The 23,748-nt window shown below is 35.0% G+C and overlaps 1 protein-coding gene across 8 annotated transcripts in view; it reads right to left on the bottom strand.

The window, feature by feature from the left end:
• VPS13B (vacuolar protein sorting 13 homolog B) overlaps positions 1-23,748 on the bottom strand; it is a 762,523-nt gene that overhangs the window by 390,680 nt on the left and 348,095 nt on the right. For 7 of the 8 annotated variants that reach the window (XR_006606124.1, XM_045077980.1, XM_004768902.3 and 4 more), the window contains exons 22-23: positions 20,643-20,770; positions 13,395-13,629 (exon numbers count right to left, since the gene is read on the bottom strand). Coding sequence is in view for 7 of the 8 variants with exons in the window: in XM_045077980.1 (XP_044933915.1) it covers positions 13,395-13,629; positions 20,643-20,770 (363 nt within the window). In the remaining variant the exon portion in view is untranslated. Of the gene's footprint in view, positions 1-6,293; positions 6,679-13,394; positions 13,630-20,642; positions 20,771-23,748 lie in introns of those variants that run through there. The other variant, XM_045077982.1, reaches the window with a different exon arrangement.

Raw genomic sequence — 23,748 nt, 5'->3', positions numbered from 1 at the left:
ACTTAAGATTCTCTTCCTCTCTCTTCCCCCTCCCTCCCCCACCTCTGGCTCACATACTCTTTCTTTCAAGAACTAGTAAAATCGTAAGAAAAAAGTCAAAAGGCAAACTTCCCAGCACCATATAAGGCAATGATACTCCATAAGAAAGCAAGATACATCTTCCAAATCCAAGATTAGTTTAATCATTTAATCACTTAATTATGTAAAATTAAGTTATATACCACATTAATAGTATAAAGTGAAACACACACACACACACACACACACAGCCAGTATCTCAATAGATCATAAGAGCATCTGAAAAAATCCAATCCATTGCATGGTAAAAAGTGTCAATAAATTGAGAAAAAAATGTTCTTTCTTAACCTGATGCAGACATCTACGAAAAGTCCACAGCGACCATAATACTTAGTGGTGACAGTCTAAAGGCTTTCTTTCTAGATTCGAGAACAAGGCAAGGACACGTGCGCTCATTGGTTCTATGCAGCACTGTACTGGAGATTTAGCCAGTGTACTAAACTAAAAACAAAAATTAATGACATCCAGATTGGAAAGAAAGAAGTGAAAGTCTTTATTCACAGATGGCATAGTTCATAGGAACTAGAAAGGTATATAGAAATTTTCAGAGAATCCATCCTAAAAGCAACTAGAATAAACAAGTTCGGTGAGATCCCAGGATATGAGGGAAACATACAGAATTATATTTTTATATGACAATAAGAACATAATTCCATTCACAGCAAGTTCAAATATATAAAATGCATTTTAAAAATGTAATTAAGGATATACAAGGCAGGTAAGACACTGACATTTGCAAAATACTACTGAATAAAAGGAGAAACATTCTATGACCACAGGCTGAAGGTCTAAATAAATAGTCTTATGATGGCAAATATCATGACATTTTATTTATAAATTAAATGCAATTCCTACCAAGGTTTTTGCAGGCTTTTTGTAGAAACCCATAAACTAATGCTAAAATTTGCATAAGGATATAAAGAGCCTAAAATAGACAAAATAATTTCTAAGGAAAAAAGACAGTTGGATGACTTATCTCACATAATTTTAAAGACAATATAACACACCACAGTAATCAACATCATGTGCTACAAGGACAAAGACAGCATAGAGATTAATGGAATAGAATTGAGAGTCCAGGGGAAAATAAACAAAACAAATCAACTTATGGTTGATTTTTCAGCAAAGGTGCCAAGATAATTCCATAAGGATGGTGTTTTGAACAAATAATGCTAGGAATATCCACATACAATAAATGAACTTAAGACTCTCAACTCTTACTTCACGCCATATACAAAAAATACATCAAAATGACCACATACCAAACTCTAAGGCTAAAACTAAGATACCAAAAGCAGTTAATAAAATTGATAAAAGAGGATTTTATCAAATTCTAAAATTGGTTTCAAAATTTACTATTAAGAAAATGCAAATGCAAACTATGGAAACAGAGCAAGTTATCGACCAACTGATGAATGGATAAAGAAGATGTGGTATATATATACAATGGAATATTACTGTCATAAAAAAATGAAATCTTGCCATATGCAATGACATAAAAGGAGCTAAAGAATACTCTGCTAAGCAAAATAAGTCCATCAGAAAGACAAATACCATATGACTTCACTCATATGTGGAATTTAAGAAACAAAACAAAGTGGTATAGGGGAGAAAAAGAGAGGCAAACCAAGAAACAGACTCTTAACTATAGAGAACAAACTGACAGTTAAGAGGGGAGGTGGGTCGGGTGGATGGGTGAAAGAGGTGATGGGGTTAGGGAGCACACTTGCTGTAAGAACACTGGGCACTGCATGGAACTGCTGAACCTGAAACTAAGAGCACACTGTATGTTAACTCACTGGAATTTAAATAAAAACTTTAAAAAAAGGAAAATGCAAATAAAAGCCCCAATCTACAGAAAATATTAGCAAATAAAATATCTGAAAAAATACACATCTAGAACAACTTAAAAATAAGATAATTTAAATATACATTTCCCTAAGCAAATACATTAAGTACATGAAAAAAACAGTCAGTATCATTAGTCATTACAGAAATGCAAAGTGACTCCCCAGTAAAGTACCATATACTCTCTTAGAATGGCAAAAATACCAAGTGCTGGCAAAGATATATTGAAAGTAAAACCTAACATGTTAATAGTGGAATGTAAAAATGGTACAATTGCTTCTGAAGTATTTGGCCATTATCCTAAATGTTCAAAAAAAACTCACCATAAAATCCAGTAATCCCACTCCAAAGACTCTATCCATATGGATTATAGCATCTGTCCATATACCACGTACCCAAATGTTCACAGTAGCATTAATCATAACAGTCAAAAACTAGTAACAATGCAATTTAATATCAACTGCCGAATTAATAAACAAAGTGTGGTATGATTATAGAATAAATGTTACTCAGCAATACAAACTACTGACACATGCTACATCATGAACTTTAAAAAATATTATCCTAAACAAAAAAACCCAATGTACCCTGAATACACTGATACATAAGTATATAAGGTACTAAGAAAGATGAAAAAGACCACATGTTGTATGATTCCATTATATTAAATGTCAAGAAAAGGCAAATTTATAAAGAGAGAGATCAGTGGTGCTTAGGGCTGGAGCATGTGGAACAGAAATAAATTGCAAAATGGACATAAAGGAACTCTGAGGTGATAGAAATGTTCTAAAACTATGTTGTGGTGATGGTTGCCTAACTTTATAAATTTACTAAAAATCATTGAACTGTTCTCATATAATGAGTAAATGTCATGAATGTAAATTATACTTCAAAAAAGGTGTTTAAAGATGTTAAGGACAGTAGTAGAGAAGAAAAAAGCCCAGCCCAACGTGTCAGTGGGTAAGCAGGACGACCGGTACGTCCTCATTTACATCCCACTCTCTGTCTGCCATACTTGGGCCACTAAAGATCGCTTCTGATATTCTCCTGTTAACCATCAGAGATCACTGAACCCCCATTTCCTAAGATAACTGGACTTTCTTTCTTCCTTGCAACCCAAGAAAATACAATTTACAGAAAGGAGCAAGTCCACATTCACTAAACACTAAGAAAAAGTTAAGGCAGGGGCGCCTGGGTGGCTCAGTGGGTTAAGCCTCTGCCTTCGGCTCTGGTCATGGTCCCAGGGTGCTGGGATGCTAGGGTCGAGCCCCACATCGGGCTCTCTGCTCAGCGGGGAGCCCGCTTCCTCCTCTCTCTCTGGCTGCCTCTCTGCCTACTTGTGATCTCTCTCTCTGTCCAATAAATAAATAAAATCTTTAAAAAAATAAAAAAATAAAAAAATAAAAAGTTAAGGCAGATTCTTTAAAATCCTCTTACTTTTAGATGGAAATGGATTCAAAATATGGTAAGCCCATGTGAAATGTGCATGATAATATAGTAAAAGAAAAAAAAAAACAGTGCTGAAAATTTTGTCAGGAATTATCCTAATTGTACATTATGAATACAATCAGTTTACATAATGAAAATTTTATGTGTATATGTCTGTATATATTTATCACACAAAACAGAAAGAATAAACACTGGGAAGAAATACAAATTAAACTGTTAATAGTAATTATCATCAAAGTAATTTTTCTTTTCATCTGTATATTCTTACTTACTTTATTTATTTTTTTAAGGTTTTATTTATTTATTTGACAGATACACAGCGAGAGAGGGAATACAAGCAGGGGGAGTAGGAGAAGGAGAAGCAGGCTTCCTGCCAAGCAGGGAGCCCGATGGAGGGCTCCATCCCAGGCCTCTGGGATCATGACCTGAGCCAAAGGCAGACACTTAACGACTGAGCCACCCAGGCGCCCCATATATATTCTTACTTTAAAAAATTTCCATTAATGAGGACATTATGCTAAGTGAGCTAAGACGGAGAGAGGAAGACAAATACTCAATATCACGTGCATATGCAGTCTAAAGAAGGTGAATTCACAGAAACATAGAGTAGAATGGTGGTTATTAGGGCCTGGGGGGGGTGGGGAAATTGGGGATATTCTATTAAAGGTTACAAACTTACAACAAGAAAATGAAGAAGTTCTGGAGGCCTAATGCATGACTCCCCAATTATGGTCAATAATATTGTATTATATACTTCAAAGCTGTTTTAGGTATTAAAAGTTTTCACCATAAAAGAGAAATGATAATTATGTGACCTAGAGAAGTGTTAGCTGATACCCCGATGGTAATCATACTGCAATATATAAAGGTAGCAGCAAATCAACATGTTCTATACCCTAAATTAACCAACGCTACATGCCACTTATATCCCCATTTTTTAAAAAGTCCTTTAATGAGAATATGTTACCTTGGTATCATTTAAAAAACACATTTTTATGATCTCTAGGCAATATAAATTACATATTTTATTTTAAAGGAAAAATATGACACACTGGATCTGCCATATTGGTTTTGTTTTTAAAATAAGTTTGTGTGTGTGTGTGTGCATGTATGTGTGCGTGCATAGCAGGGAGGAGAGTTGTTGGGAAATACAAAACTGACTGACAGGAAATAAATAAAGTAAGGTTCATTTTCAAACCTTTGAGTCACAGAACCCACAGCTGAACATATGAGGTAGCAGGATGGATGTGAGCTATTGAGAACATAATAATGTATATAACAATTATATTAACTACATTTAGGCATTTCGACAGCTTAACTTAATTTGTAATACATATATGATGGCCTCAAAGAGATTTATTTAACAGCAGCAACATCAAGAACAAATCTTAAGCTCTTTTCTGAGCTGCTTCTTTTCCCTAAGGTATCTCATTTACATACGGATTAAAAACTAAAGTCACAGACACTGAGTAAAACTGGAAACAAGAAAACTATTATAATAGTACAGCATCATCTTTCAGAACAAGTGGAAATTATACTTATCAAAGTAAGATATTAAAAATTTCAAAAATGGAACAAATATAAACCAGTAGGATGAAAAAAAATTACATGGAAAAATAGCCTTTCTGTTTTTCACAGATGCTCAACAATTTTAACATCAGTTTCTATGTAAATTCACTAAATCCAACAAGAGCAGAGTTTTAATTTATAAATGATCTCAATATTCCATTTCTGTCAAAATATTTTATTAAAGTTGCAGGCAACTCTTTCAAAGAAGAAAAAATAAACCTCTGCTAGGCACAGTGTAGAGACCCATCTGCTCAGAGGTGTGAGCTGGATGTAGCAAATTACATCTGCAAGCCTCACTGCAAATGCCTGCTAATGAAACTCAAGATGTTGATTTTGACCCAAATACCCTATATAGATTGGATCTGACTATATTAGACATCATCTCTCCCTTTCCATGGCAATTGAAATCAGATGACAGCTCAACAAATGGTTCCTCATTTTGAACCTTAAATTCAGTACAGAGTAAGCTTGAAATCTATGTCTTGTTCACCCCTTGTTCATTCTGTAATATTTTTTTTTTTACTTTTTTTCAACTCATAATGACAAAGAATTCTTTTTCAATTATTTATGAACTTGAAGACAAGTGAGAAGTTGCCCTTTTCATTTTTAAAGTTTTTTTTTTTTTTTTGCTCCTTAGAGTAACCAAAAACTATGTACTGAACAGCATACTCTAGAATTAGTGAGCCCTATTTTGTGCCATTCACTGTGCTAGGTGATAGGAATAACACCACGAACAAGACATATGCTTCTTGCCCTTTTCACCCGAGTAAGGACATCAGGTGCTGAATAAAAATAACTAAAATTGGGATAGGAGTATTAAGAGTGATGAGTCAAAAGCAGTAAGAGCACAGAACAGAAGGACCTAGCAAGTGAAGTACACGGAAGCCTGAAAAATGCAAAGAAAGACTAGAAAAGAGATCAAGAAGGAGGTTGTCACCTATGGAGTATCTGCTAAAGTCCTGCAGTAGGACAGAGATGTCCTTTATTCAAAGAACACAGAAGATGATACTAAAGCTGGGGTTGGGTAGTAGCTAGCAATGGGAAGAGTGGCCCTACTTTTCTCTAAAGAAATACCGCATATGAATTTCCTTTTTATTTTTTTATTTCTTTTTTTAAGATTTTATCTATTTATCGGGGGGGGGGGTGGGAGAGCGAGCACGGGCAGACAGAATGGCAGGCAGAGGCAGAGAGAGAAGCAGGCTCCCTGCCAAGCAAGAAGCCCGATGTGGGACTCGATCCCAGGATGCTGGGATCACGACCCGAGCCGAAGGCAGCTGCTTAACCAACTGAGCCACCCAGGCGTCCCCTGAATTTCCTTTTTAAATAACAGGGTGTTATGATCCACAACAATACAAACACTGCAATATAGTAAAGTATTTCCATCAAAATAAAAGGTCTGAAGCACAAAATCTTGGTTACACAGGAAACTCTATTCTTTGTTCTTCATTCCATCATAAATTTAAATAACTGGTGTCAATAAGTTACAGTTTTCATAGAAATCTAGAACTCACAATGATAACCAAGCAACACCAAAGACAAAGAGCAAGAAAAAAATAATTAAGCAGGTCTTGTGAGAATAAGAAAATAAAAAGAGAAAAAGGTTTAATTGAAAATATGGTGTTCCATGCACCTGGAGTCCTGGGATCGAGCCCTGTATCAGGCTCTCTACTCCACAGGGAGCCTGCTTCCTTCTTTCTCTCTCTGCCTGCCTCTCTGCCTGCTTGTGATCTCTGCCTGTCAAATAAATAAATAAATAAAATTTTAAAATAGAAAATATGGTGTTCATAACCAGAGTCAAATGGTGGGATTAATCTCAAAATTTTAACTAAAACTCCAATTTTAACTAAAACTCCAAGTTGCTTTCTATAATAGAATATAAAAAGAAAGAGTCATTAAGTTCCATTTTTGTTTAAATTATCCTGACTAGATTTCTGTTCCTTGCAACCTAAAAATATTGAGGCATATACACATCTAGATACCACCTGCTCTCTCCTGTCTTTTTCAAATACCTTAAAAAACAAAGCAAAAAACCAAACCCAACCAAAACAAAATGACAACAACAAACCTACTGTATACTTTTCCTACCAATTTTTCATGAGAGAGTTCAAGATGGCGAAATAAGAAGACCCTGAACTCACCTCCTTCTGTAGACACAATAACTTAAAACCACATATGGCATTGTTTTTCCCTAAAAAGGACCTGAGGCCTAGATGAGCAGCACATTCACACAAAAGTCAAAAGAGAGACATGTAGAAGAGTGGAAGAGGCAGACATGGCCTTGCCCGAAAACCACCCCAGATGAAGCACAAGTGGAAGAGGTCCTACAAATAGAACACTCCCTGGAAAAGTTAAGGGACTGTGCCCCACATCAGTAATCCTGACCTTAAGGGCAGGCACAGTAAAGACAAGGTCTAAAATGTATAGTTTTTAGTATCAACAATGATCAAGACCAGGTGAATCATAGTATGTTAGGAAATAAAGTTCTGTTCTCAAAGCACTTGCCCCCCAAACATATTTGCCCTGTGATCCATCACAAAAGCAAGAAATAAAAAACATTTAGACCATAAGAGAGAAAGACCCATTTACTAATGTTAAAGTGGCTACCAGAGAGACAGAAATCTGCAAGGAAATAAATAAATAATAGATAAATAAATTTAAGAGATTTTAAAAATGAATCTGGAAGGATTTTAACAGTGAATAGAAAGGTTGTTGTCAATAGTCATTTTTGCAATCTCATCCTACCTTGTTGGTGAATAAGCCAAAAGGTACCATTTTAGGTGGACCCCATTTAGTCTGCTGGAACCAGATACGGGGCTCAATCTCTTGACCCTGAGATTATGACCTGAGCTAAAATTAAGTATGAAAAGACTAAGAGACTGAGCCACACAGGCACCCCTACCTTTTACCATTTTATTTAGAATGTGCTTTGGTGTAGGTGGGGATGGTCTGCCTACACTTACCATGAACAGATCAGGTAAGCCTCCTGCCCTGTCCACTCCCATGTGGCACGCAAGGTGTAAAAAAGCCAGATAAATGCCCCAGGCCATGCCCAATCCACCAAGAGAGCAAGCCAGGATAGGCAAGAAGCTGGAAGCCCATTTTCCCCATGCAGTAGCCAAGATACAAAGAAAAAGCCAGACGAGCACCCAGAGCCCTACCTTTCACACATAACAGTGGCGGCCCTATGAAAGCTAGTGGATGAACAGTCCACAGAAGGGATAGCCACAGTGTGTCTAGCTCTGGCAGCCACAGGAGATAGTGCTTCTGGGCCGCACAAAACAGCTCCTTCACAAGACTGAGAGAAGTAGCCATTTAACCTAATATATAGAGATAAACAAGCAAAATGAGTAGACAGAGGAATATATTCCAAACCAAAAAATAAGGAAAATCTGCAGAAAAAGATCTTAATGAAATGGAGGAACACAATTTACCAGATGGTGTTCAAAATAACAGTCATAAAGATGCTCACCTATCTAAGCAATGGAGGAACACAACAGTAGCATCTACACAGAGATAGAAAATAAGAAAACACAAAAGAGATATTAAAACCGAACTTATAAGTACACTAAAGGTATTCAACAGCAGAATGGATGAAACATAAGCATCATCAGTGAGCTGGAAAAAAAAGTAACAGAAAACACAAGATAAAGCATAAAAATAAAGTTTAAAAGAAAAAGAACTAAAAGAAGTGAGAATATCTTAAGGGACCTCTGGGACAACATCAAAAGAGGTAACATTCTCATTACCCAGGTCCCAGAAGGAGGAGAGAAAAGTCAAGAAAATTATTTGAAGAAATAATGGCTTAAAAACTCTGTAATCTGGGAGAAGGAAACAGATATCCAGGTCCAGGAATATCAGAGAGGCCCAAATAAGCTCAAAGACAAACACCCCAAGACGTATTCTAATTAAAAAGGTAAAAGGTGGAATGCCTGGGTGGCTCAGTGGGTTGAGCCGCTGCTTTCGGCTCAGGTCATGATCTCAGGGTACTGGGATCGAGTCCCACATCGGGCTCTCTGCTTGGCAGGGAGCCTGCTTCCTCCTCTCTCTCTGCCTATTTGTAATCTCTCTCTGTCAAATAAATAAATAAAATCTTAAAAAAAAAAATTAAAAAAAAAAAAAGGTAAAAGGTAGGGGCACCTGTGTGGCTCAGTCAGTTGGGCGTTGGATGCTTGATTTCAGCTCAGGTCACAATCTATGGGTCACATGATGGAACCCCACATCTGGCTCTGCTCTCGGCAGGAAATATTCAACTGGAATATTCGACTGGAAATATTCTCTTTCTCTCCCTGCTCATTCTCTCTCTCAAAAAACAAATCTTCTTAAAATAAATAATAAAATAAAATGATAAAAAGAGAAACAGGAAATCTTAAAAGTAGCAAGAGAAAAGAAATATACTGCATATAGGTAAAACCCCATAAGGCAATTAGCTGATATTCTGGCAGAAACTTTACAGGCCATAAAAGAGTGGCATGACATATTCAAAGCACTAAAAGGAAAAAATGGTCAACCAAGAATTCTCTATCCAGATGTTATCATTCAGAGAGATTATGAATTTTCCAGAAAAGCAAGCGCGCTAAAGGAGTTCATCACTACTTAAACAGCCTTATAAGAAATGTTAAAAAGACTACTCAAAACTAAAAATAAAATGTACTATTTAATAAGAAGAAAACACACAAAAGTAAAAATCTTGCTTCAAGGGGGTAAATAAATGATTAAAGTAGTGGACATACCACTTACAAAGCAAGTAGGAAGAGCAAAAGAAAAAAGTAGCAAAATTAAGTAAAAATATAATAATTAAGTTCAGGGATACACAAAATAAAAAGATGTAAAATGTATCATTAAAAATATGAAACATAAGGTGAGGGAAAGTACAAATATAAAGCTTTGGAACATGTTCAAAATTAAGTTACTATCAACTTTAATAAGACTGTTATATACATAAAAAGGTTATGTAAACCTCATGGTTTACAAAGGAAAACTTATAGTAAATGCACAAAAGAAAAAAAGAAGTAAATCTAAATATAACACTAAAGAAAGGGCACCTGGGTGGCTCAGTGGGTTAAGCCTCTGCCTTCGGCTCAGGTCATGATCTCAGGGTTCTAGGATTGAGGCCCACATGGGGCTCTCTGCTCAGCAGGCAGCCTTCTTCTCCCTCTCTCTGCCTGCCTCTCTGCCTACTTGTGACCTCTCTCTGTCAAATAAATAAATAAAATCTTAAAAAAAAAAAAACACTATAGAAAACAAACAAAGCACAAGAGAGAAAAAGAGGAAGAAAAGGAATGGAGAGGAGATACAAAAACAGCCAGGAACCTATGAACAGTTACTTTAAAGGTAAATGAACTTTCCAATCAAAAGACACAGAATGGCTGAATGAATAAAAAAAAACAAAACCCATATATAAGTTGCCTACAAGAGACTCACTTCAAATCTAAAGACACACACAGACTAAAAGTGAGAGGATGGAAAAGGATATTCCATGCAAATGGTAATGAAAAGAAAGCTGAGTTAGCAATACTTATGTCAGACAAAATAGATTTTAAAACAAAGGAGAGCACTATATAATGATGATAGAGTCAATCCAACAAAAGGATGTAACATTTATCAACATTTATGCACCCAATATAGAAACACCTAAATACTCAAAGCAAATACTAACAGAAGTAAAGACAGAAATAGCTGTATAATAATAGTAGGAGACTTTAATACTCTACTTATATCAATGAAGAAATAAACCAGACAGAAAATCATCAAGGCAATACTGACCTTAAGGATCAGAAGGACTAAAAAGGTATATACAAAACATTCTATCCTAAAGTAGAAGCACCACTCCTTTTCAAGTGCACATGAAACATTCTCCAGGACAGATCACATGTTAGGCTACAAAGCAAGTTGCAATAAATTCAGGAAGACTGAAATCACATCAAGTATCTTTTCTAACCACAAAGGTATGAAACTAGAAATCAATTACAAGAAAAAATATGGATAAAGCATAAACGCATGGTGACTATACAACATACTACTAGATAACCAATGAGTCAATGAAGAAATCAAAGAGGACGGCAAAAAATAATTTGAGAAAAAATGAAAACAGTAACACAAATTTCCAAAATCTTCGGAATGCAACAATTCTGCTTCTATATTTATCTGAAGGAAATAAAAACGCTAATTCTAAGAGATCTATGTACCTCTTTGTTATTCACAGCATTATTTATAATAGCCAAGTATATAAGCAACCTAAGTCTTTTCTGATAGATAAATGGATAAAGAAAATGTGGTATACACATACAATAGAATATTACTCAGCCATTAAAAAGGATATTGTGTCATTTGCAACACTGTGGTTGGACCTAGAGGGCATTATACTAAGTGAAGTAAGTCACACCAAGAAAGACAAATGTCATATGATTTCACTTATATATGGTATCTGAAAAAGAAAATAATGAAGACACAAAACAGAAGACTCAACACAGAAAACAAACTAGTGATTACCAAAAGGAGAAGAGTAGGAAGAGGGGTGAAATATGTGTAGGGGATTAGAGGTACAAACTTCCAGTGCTAAAACAGTCATGTAGACATAAGTACAGCATCATCAATAATATTATAGTAACTTTGTATGGAGACAGATGGTAGCTAGACTTAGAGTAGTGATCTCTTTTAATGTATAAAAACATGAAATCACTACCATACATCTGAAACTAATATTTTATGTCAAGTACATGTGAATAAAAAAATTCTTCATTTTCTGTTTAGTCCTTAAACCACCATAATCTGAACTGCATTAATAGCACTCTGAAAATACTGTGATAAGAGAATTAATCACCTAAAATTGTCAAATCCCTTACAAATCTTTTAGTCCTTGTCTTACTGAGCACTTCTGCCATATTTAAAATGATTGAATCATCTGTCTTCCATGATAGTACTGCATCCTAGTTTTTCCTCTACCTACCTTACCTTTTAAGATTCTCTCTCCCCTTTGCCCCCACCTCCACCCCACCGGCTCTAAAAAAAGAAGAAAAACTTAAGGGACAAACTATTTGAATCTTACAAAAATTATTTCAGACTTAAAACAAAAGAAGGGGGGTGCCTGGGTAGCTCAGTGGGTTAAAGCCTCTGCCTTTGGCTCAGGTCATGGTCTCAGGATCCTGGGATTGAGCCCCGCATCAGGCTCTCTGCTCAGCGGGGAGCCTGCTTCCTCCTCTCTCTCTCTCTGCCTGCCTCTCTGACTACTTCTGATCTGTCAAATAAATAAATAAAAATCTTTAAAAAAAAAATTAAAAAAAAAAAAGAAGAAGAAAGAAAGAAAGGGGAAAGCACTCCCTGGCTCATTTTATGAGGCTAGCATATACTTAATAGGATATACAATAGCTGCTGTGATAATAAAGATAATAAAGAACTCCTAATAACCAAAAGCAAATATCAAAGAATGGATATATCCAATACACTAGAGAAAGAATCCTTGCATCAAGATAAACATCACACAAGAAGAGCTCTAAAGAAGTTCCTTCTAATGGTTAGAATTTTCTGATTTTATGATAATGGTATTCATATTATTAAGTACCACCATTCATTTCTGGCAGCAAAATCATTCCCACTTCTGATAAACCTAAGAAAACTACATTTCAATGCAAAGTCCAATACAGAGAAAGGGAGAGAAATCAAATTCAAGTCAAAGTAAAAGTCCTGTGTGGACTAAATCCACTTCTCAATAATAGTATGTGTAGAATCTGAATGATGTCAGCATTCATATTCTTACATCCCAATAATATGAACAAGGTGCAGAACTGTTTAGCACTGTAAAAAATTTGAACCCTGTTATTAATATATAGATTCACATTATTTACTTTGTGACTCAAAACTTTTCCAGATTCACATATTGTTTGAGATGGATATGTCAAAGTTCAAAAGGGTATAAATTTGCAACCGAAAACTTTGCAATATCGAAAATCAAGTTTTTCTAAGGAGTCATGTTTCAAATCATCACACAATCATCCACTTTAACAAATGAGAAATCTAGAAATACATTATGCTTGATGTAAATAGTATATTCATTTTATTATATATTTCTTTTAATAAATCAAGTAGTTTAAATGAAGATCTACTTATCATTCTTGTTCAGCCTAATGAAAACATCTCAAACCAACTTTCTCAATGTGTCTCTCCTTTGCCATTTTAGTGACTATTCTGTATTGCATATGATCTTTTGTAGTCTCCATTTATACATACATGAATATGATTAAAAGTTGCGAATGTCAATAAATGGCATCACTTAGTTCATATGCGTGGTACACTTTTCTTTTTAGATCCACTTTGTAGAACACTTCATCCATTTTCATGTGGATCTTTGACTGAGAAGACTGGTTTACATAAGGATTGGCATATTGAAAAAACAAAGCTAAAAATATTATTACAAAACATAACAATTATAGGAAGAATTTTATTTTTAAATGTACCTTCTTCGAGGATGGGTCGTGGAATGACAAATGGAATCTCCTGCAGAGGTTCCATGTACTTGTGGCCAGCACTAATAATCTTTATTTGAGGCAAACAGAGGACAAGCATTCCTGGCATGCTGGTTTGTCCATGGTACCAACTTCTTACTGTTCCAGGAATGTCACCAGATACAATTGTACTTGGGGAAGGCAGGCTATCATTTGGAACAAACACACAACAAGACTGTACGTCAAGCTAGAGAAAAAGAAAAAAAAAAAGCAAAATTAAATATTGGGAATGGACTAAATAAAAGAGTAACCATACCCTTAAATACCCAATATCTTTAAAAATAAACAGGCAAGGTAAAAAAAGAAATGGGCCATACTTATGGCTTTACAAGTTATGTTTACTAAAGAACACAATAAACACTTAAAAAGATGTTGTTTCTTGCTATAAATTTGATCAAAAAGGCACAGTGACACGGGATTAAAACATATCTGCCTTTCCACAGTTCTTTCCAAGAAACATGACTGAATTAGAAAATCTATTGGCAAAAAAAGGTGAGAAAATCCTCCTCCTTTTGCAGTTCATTAGATTTTGTTAACACCAGCTAAGACCTTAGAACCAAGTAGCATTTACTGTACTCACTTAAAACATCCATCCATCCATCCATACACACACACACACACAGCTATTTCTATATGAATTTGGCTTTTTATTTTTTACTTTATAGACTAAAACTTAAGAAAAAATGTTTAAGTGTTCAGATTATATTTCTAGACAAACATTAAAATGTATCACATACTTTTTTTATATACATGTATATCAACATTCAAGTGTATATCACATTTTATATATAAAGATACATGGTAATGAAGAAAATTGAGAGGACTTAAAAATCAGAGCATTATTCCTTGCTACTCTCATACCTCAAATTATATTTAAATGTTGATTTCATGTGCAATTTTTATGCTTTCTTATTCCAGTGTGGTGACTTAGGTTGCCAGGCTCTTAGAGAGTTAAAAATAGTACTAAGAAAACCCAATTAAAAAAATTAAATTCATCCATGAGTTCTTAGTTCAAAAGCAACATAAAGTTTATCAGTCTTGGTTGGTTCTTACAAAGTAATATTTTGTAACCTCGTTCACAAATTATCCTAGCATACTTAAATTATTCTTAAGAAAATGTAAAATATCATCTGTTAATATTCTATAAAATATTTGGCATACAAAGATATTATCTGAAGGTGTAAAAAAATCTAAAATTTGTTTGATAAATGCTTGAATACTCTATCAAATGATGAGAATGTATTTTATAAAAGATAACTAAGAATACAGTAATATACCTTCCCTTGGGGTTAATACAGTCCTTAGTGAGAGCATGATATGTAACAGGTCTGGAATTCCTTGAGACAATAAATAATTTGCCAACCTTATAAATGAGCTAATTTACTCATCTTCACTTCAACATTTCTGGGCATGAAATGCACTGATGAATTCAGTGAAGAAAAATATAAGTAAAATTTTGCAAAAATAAATACATTGGTTCATCAAGTATGACCTCATTTCTTAGTTCTAGAATTTCATCTTGCAACTTAATTATAAATGTATATATGTGAAGCAGTTCATTAAGATTACAACATTTTTTATTTTGAAATAGAAGTATACACTGTCTCAGATGCATTACATTTAACTCTTAAGATATTTAATATAATTTACTGATGTTCCAATGTACAAGGTAATATAGTAACTGAGAACATATCCTCCCATATTAATTATGGTTCTAGTGTCAAACTAGAAAGAGTCAGTATTTAACATTTCATGTAGATACTGAAGCCATGTTAAAAAATGTTTTCAACAATATGAGGTAATTAGTATAATAAGCCACACCATACAGATATATACATGTGTACCCGCTGAAATAAATTTAAGTTGTGCCAAGATTTCCAAAACCACAATATATTCCAAAATTCCACTAATTCAAAAATAAATTATTTCATCAAATTTAGCCTAATACACAAAACTCCAAAAAATAAACTTTCTAAAATATGTGTTATGGAGAGTCCTTTAATGATAAGAACCAAAACATACACATAATCCAAATTGCTCAAACTTATTATAATGTTACATCTATTATATATACTATAGCTATCCCATAAATCTTTTTACACTTTTAAAATAACTGTAAAACTGTATGTCTAAAATTGTGGTTTTAATGTAAAATGTTGAGTGATTTATATAAGTGAATATAAATCTGTAGCAGTAAATTTTGTATTAATGTAAGGATCTGACAATCCAAGGGAAAGAAAATGAAGTAATCTGCCAGTAAGAAGTCCTCAAACTGGGGGTCAGATCATGTTCATGGAAACCATCTGGTTGGGACCCTCTGAGCCACACCAAACACAAATGATCTTTTAAAAAAATATCCTATTCATTAATGCATCACAGCTGCACTGAGTGTTACTTCATTTTTCCATGGCAACATCCTTTCTGTTTCAAGGATCTTATTTCAGTTTTGGTAGCAACGTGTTCTTTCGCCAATATTGAACACATTCATGTGTTAAAGTGAAGGGATTATTACAAATTCTTGAGGTAGAACCGCCTCTATTTTGATTCCTATTAGGTCAAGGGCTACATATCTAAGTATGATACACTGAGAATAAGCCAATAAACGTAAAAATTATTTGGTATTCTTATTTTAATAAATGAAATGACTGTCATGCATTTTTTGAAAGTTCCAAGTTTACATTCCATTTGAAAAGATGTATGTCTTTGTGTACCCCCAACCCATTGCCCATATGTAAGGTCTGGTAAACTTAGATTCTTCTACCTTGTTTGCTATGTAACTATGATCGCAACTTAGTTAAAAAGAGGAGACTAAGATAGGTTTCACTTACACATTAATCTGAACACTTTAATTAGCCTACTGTCTAACATATAGAACATTATTTTAATGCTTTAAAATGTTATATCATATTTTCTGTACTTTTAAATAACGTTCTTATTTCCTATTCCCAAATAACGTTTTCCTTCTTTAAAACTGAAACTTTAGTGATGACTGTATTTTGTAAAATTTCTAAAGAATGAAATGTTCTCTGTATGAATTTTATTCTTCAGAAAACAGCTTCAAATAAAAACAAATATGAAGGAACATTTCAGGTTATATTTTCGTTCACTTTTTCTTTTATTCATGCATTCTTTAATACCTCACATAAACTGAAAGTCAGTTGTACAGATAGAAAAGATATAATCCCAGCTCTTAAAAAACTTGAAACAAGAGGGTTTTAAAATACTAATAGCCTTACAGAGTTTTCACTAGAGCATATAAGGTCTGTAATGTCAGATACTTTGCCTATTTTGTTTACAGTCTCAGTACATAGTACAGTGACTAGCATGTACTAGGTACTGACTAATTATTAAATAAGTAAACACAATTAGTTTTATTAGCATCAGATATTAATTAAAATAATTGTTTAGTTCATGTTCATCATTCATTCTACAGAGAAAACCTAGTAATTAATAAAACTGACACGTCAGCCAGATGGGTTCAACTCCAGCTGTGGAACCTTTGACAAGTCGTTTAATCTCTCTATAACTTTAGCTTCCTTATCTGTAATGGGGGGTGGGGAGGTGTCAGCTCTGATATAAAGATGCAATGTGGGCTCCTGGGTGGCTCAGTGGGTTAAGCCTCTGCCTTCGGCTCAGGTCTTGATCTCAGGGTCCTGGAATTGAGTCCCACATCAGGCTCTCTGCTCGGCAGGAGTCTGCTTCCCCCTCTCTCTCTCTGCCTGCCTCTCTGCCTACTTGTGATCTCTGTCTGTCAAATAAATAAATAAATTCTTTAAAAAAAGCTAAAGATGCAATGTATTAATTCTCACCTGAAGGTTTGCTAAAAATAAAATCAGTGAACATACACTGATCATCTTCTATAACAGATCCATATATTAGCTCTCATGGACTCATAAGAGATGTTCACGGTATCTTTATTTAAAAAGACTTGCACTTATGATATAACTGTTTACATATATAGAGGCCATCAGACATGTAGTATTCCATTTGCATGATAACAAATATATTAACTATTGACTAAATCACAGTTTTCCTATTCTATAAATTCTTAATACACTATGAAAATATTTGGGGTGTCATCATATATAGTAGGAAATCTAAATATACCCACTTTAGGGCATTAAGTTAAAAACCTCAAAAGTGCACCTTAGTTGTCTTTTCCAGACTGTTGAAAATCCACATTTTTCCATAAATATCTGCTAAGAGAAAACATGAAAAAATGCTAACACTGAAATTCCAGACTTCTTTCTTCTAACAAACTACCCCATGCAATTGTGGTCACCTTCTCAATGCCTATAAATAAAAATATGAACCTTGCAAAATTTTAAGCATTAAATGTAAATAATTACTCTTACAGATAAGGTGGTTAGTAGTTGATCTGTCTAGTCTCAAATGCTTACCCTTGTTTAATCATGGAGATAGGCCAGGAAGTTCACTGGATATAAGGACATCAAGTATATCATGCAATATGATTATTGCATCACTGATCATATTCTATATGTAACTTCTTGGGAGAGAGAACTCAAGAAGTCTAGCTCAACTAGTTTATGGGACCTAAGACACATCAAAATCAAGGAATGTGGAAGTAGTTCTCTAAGCATTATTAGCAGAAGAAGGAGACCAAGAGGCTTGGTATAGAAAATAAAGACTCCACTCTATTATATAGTCTACTCAGAAAGCTTCAGAAATGAAAGAAACACCTAGAAAATGCCATGTAACAGAAACATGGTCTTTAATGTGATAAAAAGGAGTCTGGCAAAAACTAGGGCAATGTTCTCTTTTATTAGTGAATTTTAGGCCAGAATATTTCTATTTTGTTAACTGCATGCCATTGCCAATCATGTGCTTCTGGAATAAAATGTAGCTTTTTGAAGTATAATAGATAAGATCTTTGCAGATCAGCTGATAGAGAAAAACTGCAAAGAACTAAGTTTATATTAATCTTTCAAGAAAAAGGCCCTCAAACCAAGTTCACATTTTAAAAAACTGTAGACTACATAAAGTACTATAACATAATCCGTTAAGATGAAATGTGGAAGTTACTTTTCCCACTGAAAAACAAGTAAGTTACAGTGAATATTGTTTATGTCTAAATACAAGATATGTCTATCATAAGTAAAAGAAAACATGGGCTTTAGCAAATACCAAGTTTGGCTGCAAAAAAAATTTTCCAGAAATTCTGATTCCAAACACTTTGATGACTTCAAGTATGATGTTCTGTTTTATCTGATGACAACTCCAGCATTTTGTTTTATATTTTGGTTCATAAAATTATCTTGGAAAATTTTAAAACTCAGAAATTTAGGGCCTAGATTTTAATCATTTAATCAGAATCAAGTTTTATCTTTCAACCCTTCCAGAACACATTAACATGTGAAAATATCTAAATAAACAGCATGTATAATACACAGCTGGGACTAGGAATGAAACAAGTAAGTGCCTAGGTCATATACAAAATAACCTATACAAAGATATAATCATTAGTACTCCTGTAATTATATGTTCATTTATACTCAATAAGTTTAGTCAAATGAGGAACATCAGTCTAAACTGCACCCATAAAAATGGTGAACATAGCAAATTTTATGTTAGTGTATCTTACCACAATTAAAAATTTTTAAAAGAAGAAAAAAAGGAGGAACATCAGTATCTCTACTTATAACTAATCCATAATAACATATAAGATTAAGTTTTTGTTGGTGACAAAGCTATGAAGGCACTGTATCATTATAAAACAAACAAAAGAACCAAAAGAATCCCACAAGGATGTTAGAATTGGAAATAATCTTAAACATCATGTAACCATTTCATATTACAGATAAGTAAAATCAAGTCCATAGTTAAGATCAAGAATTTAATAAGTACAGGTTTCTTGGAATTCTACACACCATTCATTGGCTTCCATGAACTTTCTGACTTTTCCATCTACATTTCTGATCTCTCTCTCACAGTCAGCTTCAAGAACACTCTCAGTGTCTACTCTAGACATGGCATTCCCTTGGCCCACTGCTCTTTCAACTTTACATATTTTTTGAATGACTATTCTCCTAGTTTTAACCATCTATAGATGATTCCCAAAATTATTATCTCTACTGTGAATCTCTTCCTTAGCCTCCAAATATGAATATCTTATGGTCTAATAGAAACCTGGCTATCTCACAGGTATTTCTTATTTATTATTATTTTTTAAAATATATATGTGGGAAGAGTGAGATCAGTTTTTTGTTTTTTGGTTTTTTTAAAGATTTTTATTTATTAGATCACAAGTAGGTAGAGAGACAGGCAGAGAGAGAGGAAGAAGCAGGCTCCCCACTGAGCAAAGAGCCCTTTGCGGGGCTCGATCCCAGGACCCTGGGATCATGACCTAAGCCGAAGGCAGAGGCTTTAACCCACTGAGCCACCCAGGTGCCCCCTCACAGGTATTTCAAATGAATGCATAAAATAAACTTCCTGTTTGCCCCTAACTCTGAAAAGCTGTTTTCTTTTACCATTTCATGGCATCACCATCCACCCAGAGGCTAAAACTGGTCCCTAGAATACCACTTAGACAGCCTCCTTCCTCTCATTCCCCAAAACCAACAGTAACTAGGCCATTCTGACCTTATGTTAAATATCTCAGGGATGGGGCACCTGAGTAGCTCAGTAGGTTAAGCATCTGCCTTCAGCTCAGGTCATGATCCCAGGGTCCTGGGATGGAGCCCCACATCAGGCTTCCAGCTCAGCGGGGAGCCTGCTTCTCCCTCTCCTTCTCCCGTCCCTCTCCCTTGCTTATGCTCGCTCTCTTTCTGTCAAATAAATAAATAAAATATTTAAAAAAACATCCCAGGGACCATTGACCATGTCCAATTTGGCCCGTTGTCTAGTGTTTTCTGATTTGTATACTGAATATTTAAAATCCTTTAAATAATGTTCAAAATAAACAGTAAAATTAATTTTTTAAGAAAAAGCTCAAAATTTGTGTATTTTTATAACTTTATCAAGAAGAACACATTATATGTATTCACATAATTGTGTTAACGTGTAAAATGTGCCAAGAGTTTTCATCTAAGTTACAGAAATGAGATGGCATACACAAGTGTTAAGAGTGAGATTACTTTTTTATCAATATTAAGTGTTACCAGTGCAATTATTTTTTACCAATATTTAAGGTACTGAAAATTATAAAAAATTACAGAAATTAAAACCATGGTTTTCTTTTACCTGTAGTGTGAGACTCTTTACTGCATTCCACACTAATCCAATAAATTCTTTCATTCTTTCTTCAGGACTTCGACAGCCTTCAGAGAGATTCAGCATGGCTTTCACAGGAATTGACAATGGTCGGGATTCTAAGTACAAGAACAGTTAACACACATGTACTTTACTGTTTCATAAAAATATACAGAAAATATTTCCATGACTATTTCTTTCCTTGCTTAATACTTCCAAGTGAGATTACAAAATACTATATTAGATCACTTTATATTATAGAATTACTGATTTTTGCAACTACGCAAAAATAAGCAAAACTGATCTGTTAAAAGCCAGGGGCACGTTGGGTTACTCTTATCAGGAATTGGTGACTGGGAGGTGACTCTGGAACAATGTTATAATCTAATATTCTATTTACTGAATACATGGATATATCCACTTAACAAAAATTCATTAAGTTGTAACCTAACAATCTGCCCATTTCTCAGTATTAAGATAATACTGCAATAAAAGCTTTACTTAAAAAAAGGTAAAGGAAATTCAACAACAAAACATTTGATTCATCTAAAATGGGTAAGAAACAAGTCTTCCTACATATGAATTCTCCTGAACAAAAGCTTATCCATAGACCCTCTCGAGTTTAAAAGCTGATTTTTGAAAGTAACCAAGAGAAGTACGTCATTATACAAAAAGCTGATTTGTAGATTAAGAAAATGTGATATTCCACTCCATATAGCATGTTATCAAAATTTTATCTACCTAAATTACAAGAATCAGAGAATCTCAATAACTTTAATGTAAAATTTCAGAAATTACTCTTAATTTAATAATAACTTATAACAATATGTATTATTTCCAAACAGATCCATATATATTTTATACAATATATGTTAATCCAAATACGTAATTTTTATGCACCACTTTAGGTACTTTCTTTTTTTAAGATTTTATTTATTTATTTGACAGAGAGAGAGATCGTAAGTAGGCAGAGGCAGGCGGGGGGGGGGGGGACCAGGCTTCCCGGTGAGCAGGGAGCCTGATGTGGAACTCCATCCCAGGACCCTGAGATCATGACCCGAGCTGAAGGCAGAGGCTTAACCCACTAAGCCACCCAGGCGCCCCTAGGTACTTTTTAAATAGCATAAAATAAATCAGATCTTGCTCTTTAAGAATCTGATTAAGTCTGATGGTCCTAAAATTCTCTCCAAAGTAAATGCTACCATATCACTACTACATGATCTACCGTTGCCGTATCTCATTCTCTCCCCATCTCCTCAACTTGGTTTATTTGGATTTGTATTAGATTAATAATACCTTAAGGTCATGGAGCATAAACCTTTTTCCTCATACTTATAAACCCAAGTCTACCATATTATGCATGTTAGAAATTCAAAGAATGTTTATTTAAAAAGAGTCTGGGAGCGATCCATGGAGATATTTGGGAGCAGAGCATTCTAGGCAGATAAAACAGTAATGCAAAATTCCTCAGTTAGGGGCCCCTGGGTGGCTCAGTGGGTTAAAGCCTCTGCCTTCAGCTCAGGTCATGATCCCAAGGTCCTGGGATGGAGGCCCGCATTGGGCTCTCTGCTCAGCAGGATGCCTGCTTCCTCCTCTGCCTGCCTCTCTGCCTGCCTCTCTGCCTACTTGTGATCTCTGTCAAATAAATAAATAAAATCTTAAAAAAAAAAAAAGTCCTCTGTTATGTGTACTTGGGAGGGGCAGAGGGAGAAATAGACTTCCTGCTAAGTGTGGAGCCTGACTTGGGGCTTGATCCTAAGACCCTAAAATACTGAGCTGAAGGCAGTCACTACATGCGGCACCCAAGTACCCTGCTGCGTACTTAGGATTTTCAAGAAACAGTATAGAGGCAATGAGGGCCACAGCAAAGTAAAGAATGACAGAAGTAGGGAATGAAGTCAGAGCTATAAATAAGGACCAATCATACAGCGCTTATATAGGTCATGGGAAGAAGTTTGGTTTTTGCCTTGAAAAAGCTAGGATAAGATAATGGATCCTAAATACAGTCATAAAATTACTGGTCATATTTTAATAGAATTTTTCTCTGGGTACTCTGTAGAAAAATAGGCTACAAGTATTAAAACAGGAAGACAATATGTAAGAGATGGTAGCTACGGTAAAGGTAGTTAACAGTGATGGAATTCTGTATCCATGTAAAAGCTATAGCCACCTGGACTTACTGATGGACTACAAATACATTAAGAGAGAATGATGAAGAAAGGATGACTCCAAGGTTTTAGGTTGCAGCAGATCAAAGAATGGAGCTGTAAGAGAAAGAGAATCCAGAAGGGAAAAAAATAAATCCTTAGTTTTTTAAACCTGTCAAGTCTTTGTCAAGAGTGAATGCATACAAACAACTTCTAAAGAATGGTCAGTATCCACACTATTATTTGAAACAGTTTTTAAAAAAGGGGGAGGCACGGGCGCATGGGTGGCTTAGTGGGTTGAAGCCTCTGCCTTCGGTTCGGGTCATGATCCCGGGGTCCTGGGATCAAGCCCCGCGTAGGGCTCTCTGCTCTCTCTGCTCGGCGGGGAGCCTGCTTCCTCCTCTCTCTCTGCCTACTTGTGATCTCTGTCTGTCAAATAAATAAATAAAATCTTAATTTAAAAAAAGGGGGGGAGGCGGGTAAGAAGAGAAGGGAAATGGAGAGGGAAAATGCTAAGCAACTTATCTGACCATTGGAAAAAAATCGTTAAATTAATTTTTTAATATCCACAATGAAGATTATGCTCATTCATTTTTTTAAGGGATTTTTATTTATTTATTTGACAGAGAGAACACAAGCAGGGGGAGTGACAGGCAGAGGGAGAGGGAGAAGCAGACTTTCTGCTGAGCAGGGTTCCCTCTGTGGAGCTCAATCCCAGGACCCTAAGATCATAACCTGAGCCAAAGGCAGATGCTTCACCTCTTGAGCCATCAAGGCACCCCTAATTCATTCATTTAAAATGAGAAACAGTTATAGGTATAAAAGAAAGTGTATTTTATAAGATTTTATTTATTTATTTGACAGGCAGAGATCACAAGTAGGCAGAAAGGCAAGCGGAGAGAGATGGGAAAACAGGCTCCCCGCCGAGAAGAGAGCCTGATGCAGGGCTC

Source organism: Mustela putorius, unplaced genomic scaffold (genome assembly GCF_011764305.1).
Source record: "Mustela putorius furo isolate JIRA1106 unplaced genomic scaffold, ASM1176430v1.1 tig00000228_pilon_pilon_pilon, whole genome shotgun sequence".
In the NCBI taxonomy this organism is placed as follows: domain Eukaryota; kingdom Metazoa; phylum Chordata; class Mammalia; order Carnivora; family Mustelidae; genus Mustela; species Mustela putorius.
Note: the sequence above shows the minus strand (reverse complement) of the source record. Positions and strands in the feature narration are given on the sequence as shown.